This window comes from Elephantulus edwardii, unplaced genomic scaffold (assembly GCF_000299155.1).
Source record: "Elephantulus edwardii isolate Elephantulus edwardi_28Jun2011 unplaced genomic scaffold, EleEdw1.0 scaffold00159, whole genome shotgun sequence".
In the NCBI taxonomy this organism is placed as follows: Eukaryota; Metazoa; Chordata; class Mammalia; order Macroscelidea; family Macroscelididae; genus Elephantulus; species Elephantulus edwardii.
Window position 1 is genome coordinate 7,539,043 of NW_006399909.1, and position 2,657 is coordinate 7,541,699.

The 2,657-nt window shown below is 35.5% G+C and overlaps 1 protein-coding gene across 1 annotated transcript in view; it reads left to right on the forward strand.

Annotated features, from left to right (window-relative positions):
* LOC102858271 (cadherin-18-like) overlaps positions 1-2,657 on the forward strand; it is a 634,275-nt gene that overhangs the window by 567,405 nt on the left and 64,213 nt on the right. Inside the window, exon 8 of the mRNA XM_006895123.1 lies at positions 397-518. Within this exon, the coding sequence (XP_006895185.1) occupies positions 397-518 (122 nt within the window). The remainder of the gene's footprint in view (positions 1-396; positions 519-2,657) is intronic.

A 2,657-nucleotide genomic window follows, 5' to 3' on the forward strand; every position in this document is an offset into this window, starting at 1 on the left:
GAACTTTTTAAAGATTATGTGATTTTATCTTTTTTTTTTACCAACTGCTGTGCTTTTCTTATATTAATGATGAAACCAATTGTTCATTCCTTAAACTCTGACAGCATACAATGAATTCTGACAACTTTCTCCCACTCCAGCTTCTGAATAACATGTAATTTCCTTGATATGACAAAATATCACTTTAGCATTCATGTCAGGCTTTGGTGTTCATTTTTCATTTTCCTGTAAGTTAATGAATTCCAGCAAGAGTGCCTTCATAAAGTTGTCTTTTGCCAAGAGTCCTGCAGTAGCATATGGATCTAGTGACAAGCTACAGTATTAAGGAGATTTGTTTTAAACCAATGCTCTCAAGTGTGCACAGAAATACTAAATACATCCCTGTGTGTTTTGCAGACAATCCTGATTTGCTGAGCCATGTTACAGTGGGTATTAGAGTTCTGGATGTCAATGACAATCCACCTGAACTTGCCAGGGAATATGATATTGTTGTCTGTGAAAATTCAAAGCCTGGTCAGGTAAGTTAATTATCTCCTTACTAGCATTTTGATGGAAGGAAATGGAAAGCAATTTTCTTCCCATCATGTTTCAGAATAATACACAAGATTAGACAAAGTTTTTATATTCAATGAAAAGAATATTATGAACTTTTAGTATGAATTGTAAGGACATTTTTCTTTAGAATTAAAGGAAACATATGTGTTTCTTATATAACTCAATGCATCCATTGATTAATGTATGTATTCGTCATTCCAATAAAATTGCTTTTAATTTTTTGTGTCCATCCAGATTTGTATAAAGTGGTAGGAAAATGCTACCAAGCCCGAGGTGGGTGATTTTAATCTGTAGCCCTCAAGCCTGGTCTAAACTGTTTTATTTCAAGCATTCTTCTAAGTGGTATAGCACTGGTCTGTGCATTGCTGTGCAGAGGTAACTCATAGTTGCTGTGATGCTAAGCACTGTGGCACTGACGTGTCAAATGTGATAATGGTTACCCATTGTGGACAGTGTTTGCTGCAGCTCCCTGATTAAAACAAGCTTGGAAGCAGGAGTGGCATCCACTCCCGACATGGCTTGCCTCTGGAAACTCTATGAACAGTGCTCAGGCCTTGTGTTCATAGGGTCACTATGAGTTGTCTACAACTCAACAGCACTTAACAATAATACATCTTGTCCTAAGGAAATTTCATTTAGACTAGAGAGTGGAAGCTCCCTTGATTTACTTTTTAATCTTATAAAATATTACTTATAAGATATAACTGTAATATATTGAGTTTTAAAAGATTAACAGAGGATGAGTTTAAACCTGAAACTGTGGCTTGATATAGCGTGGAAATCAGTGAAAGGATTGTGGCAAATCAGTGAAAGGATTGTGGCAATTTTGCAGGAACATGAAGACACTAGAGGCACAAAACCAAATGAAATGCTGTCAGGTAATGCCTATTTCTATTCTGTGCTGCACAGCAAAATATATAAATTGACACTTATAAATAATGACGTGAAAATACGCTCAATATTAAGCCAGTGGGGAATCAAATTTAAAAAAAAAACAACAAACAACAAAACACATTACAGTTGGGTCAGAAACAACCCATAGCTAACCTTTCGCTGAGCTTTCAGAGACTGTAAATCACACAGACGGAGACTGATCTTCATTCTCCCATGGAGCTATGATGAATTCTGATTTCCAGAGAGGCACCACCTTTGGGCTAGCAACACAATTTCCTACGGTCACTGCCAAAGATGCTCAATATCATTAGCTGTTGGAGGAAAGGAAAGAAGCTGCGTTTCAATCCTGAAGGCACAGAGTTCAAGGCCACCAGCTGCTCTGTGGGAGAAGGATGGGGAATCTCCTCCCATACAATTAATTGCCTCTAAAAACATGCTGGAGGGTCAGCTATGGGTTGGTTGTAACTCTATGGTACACAACTCCAACACCATTGGAGCAAAGTCAATTACAACTGCAATGACGTCACACCAGAAACCTATAAAAAAGCTGAAAAAAATTATGATATCAAAAGCTGGTAGGATTTAGAGAAATGGAATAATTTTCAATATTGCTTTTGGAAAAAATAAATAAAGATAACTAGTGTACAAAATTTGACCATATGTTAAGAAATATATTAACAGGCAACTACCACATAAACAATTAGAAATTGATCCTGGAGAAATAAAGTTTTATTTTCAGACCAAAATATGTGTCCAAATGCTTAGAGTCGTTTAATACACAATAATACAGATGTGGAAGCAATCCAAATGTACTCCAATGGATCAGTCAGTAAGGAAACAGTAGTGCATCTATGTTATGAAATATTGATTAGCAATGAAAAAGGATAAATTATTAATACATGTAATAAACCCAGATAAACTCACAAAGAGTGTTTATAATTAGAAAGAGACATTTCTGCATTTATTTAACTTATAAATTTTATATTTTAATGTAAATAAAGATGTCTTCACAACTAAATCAATAAGCAACACCATGATAAATGGAGAAAAGACTGAAGTTGTCAAGAATTTCATTATACTTGCATCCAAAAATCATTTCCCGGGGGAGCAGCAGTCAAGAAATCAAATGATGTATGGCACAGAACAGAGTGATAATGAAGATAAATTGTTGTTGTTGTTATGTGCTGTCCAGTCGTTTCTGACTCATA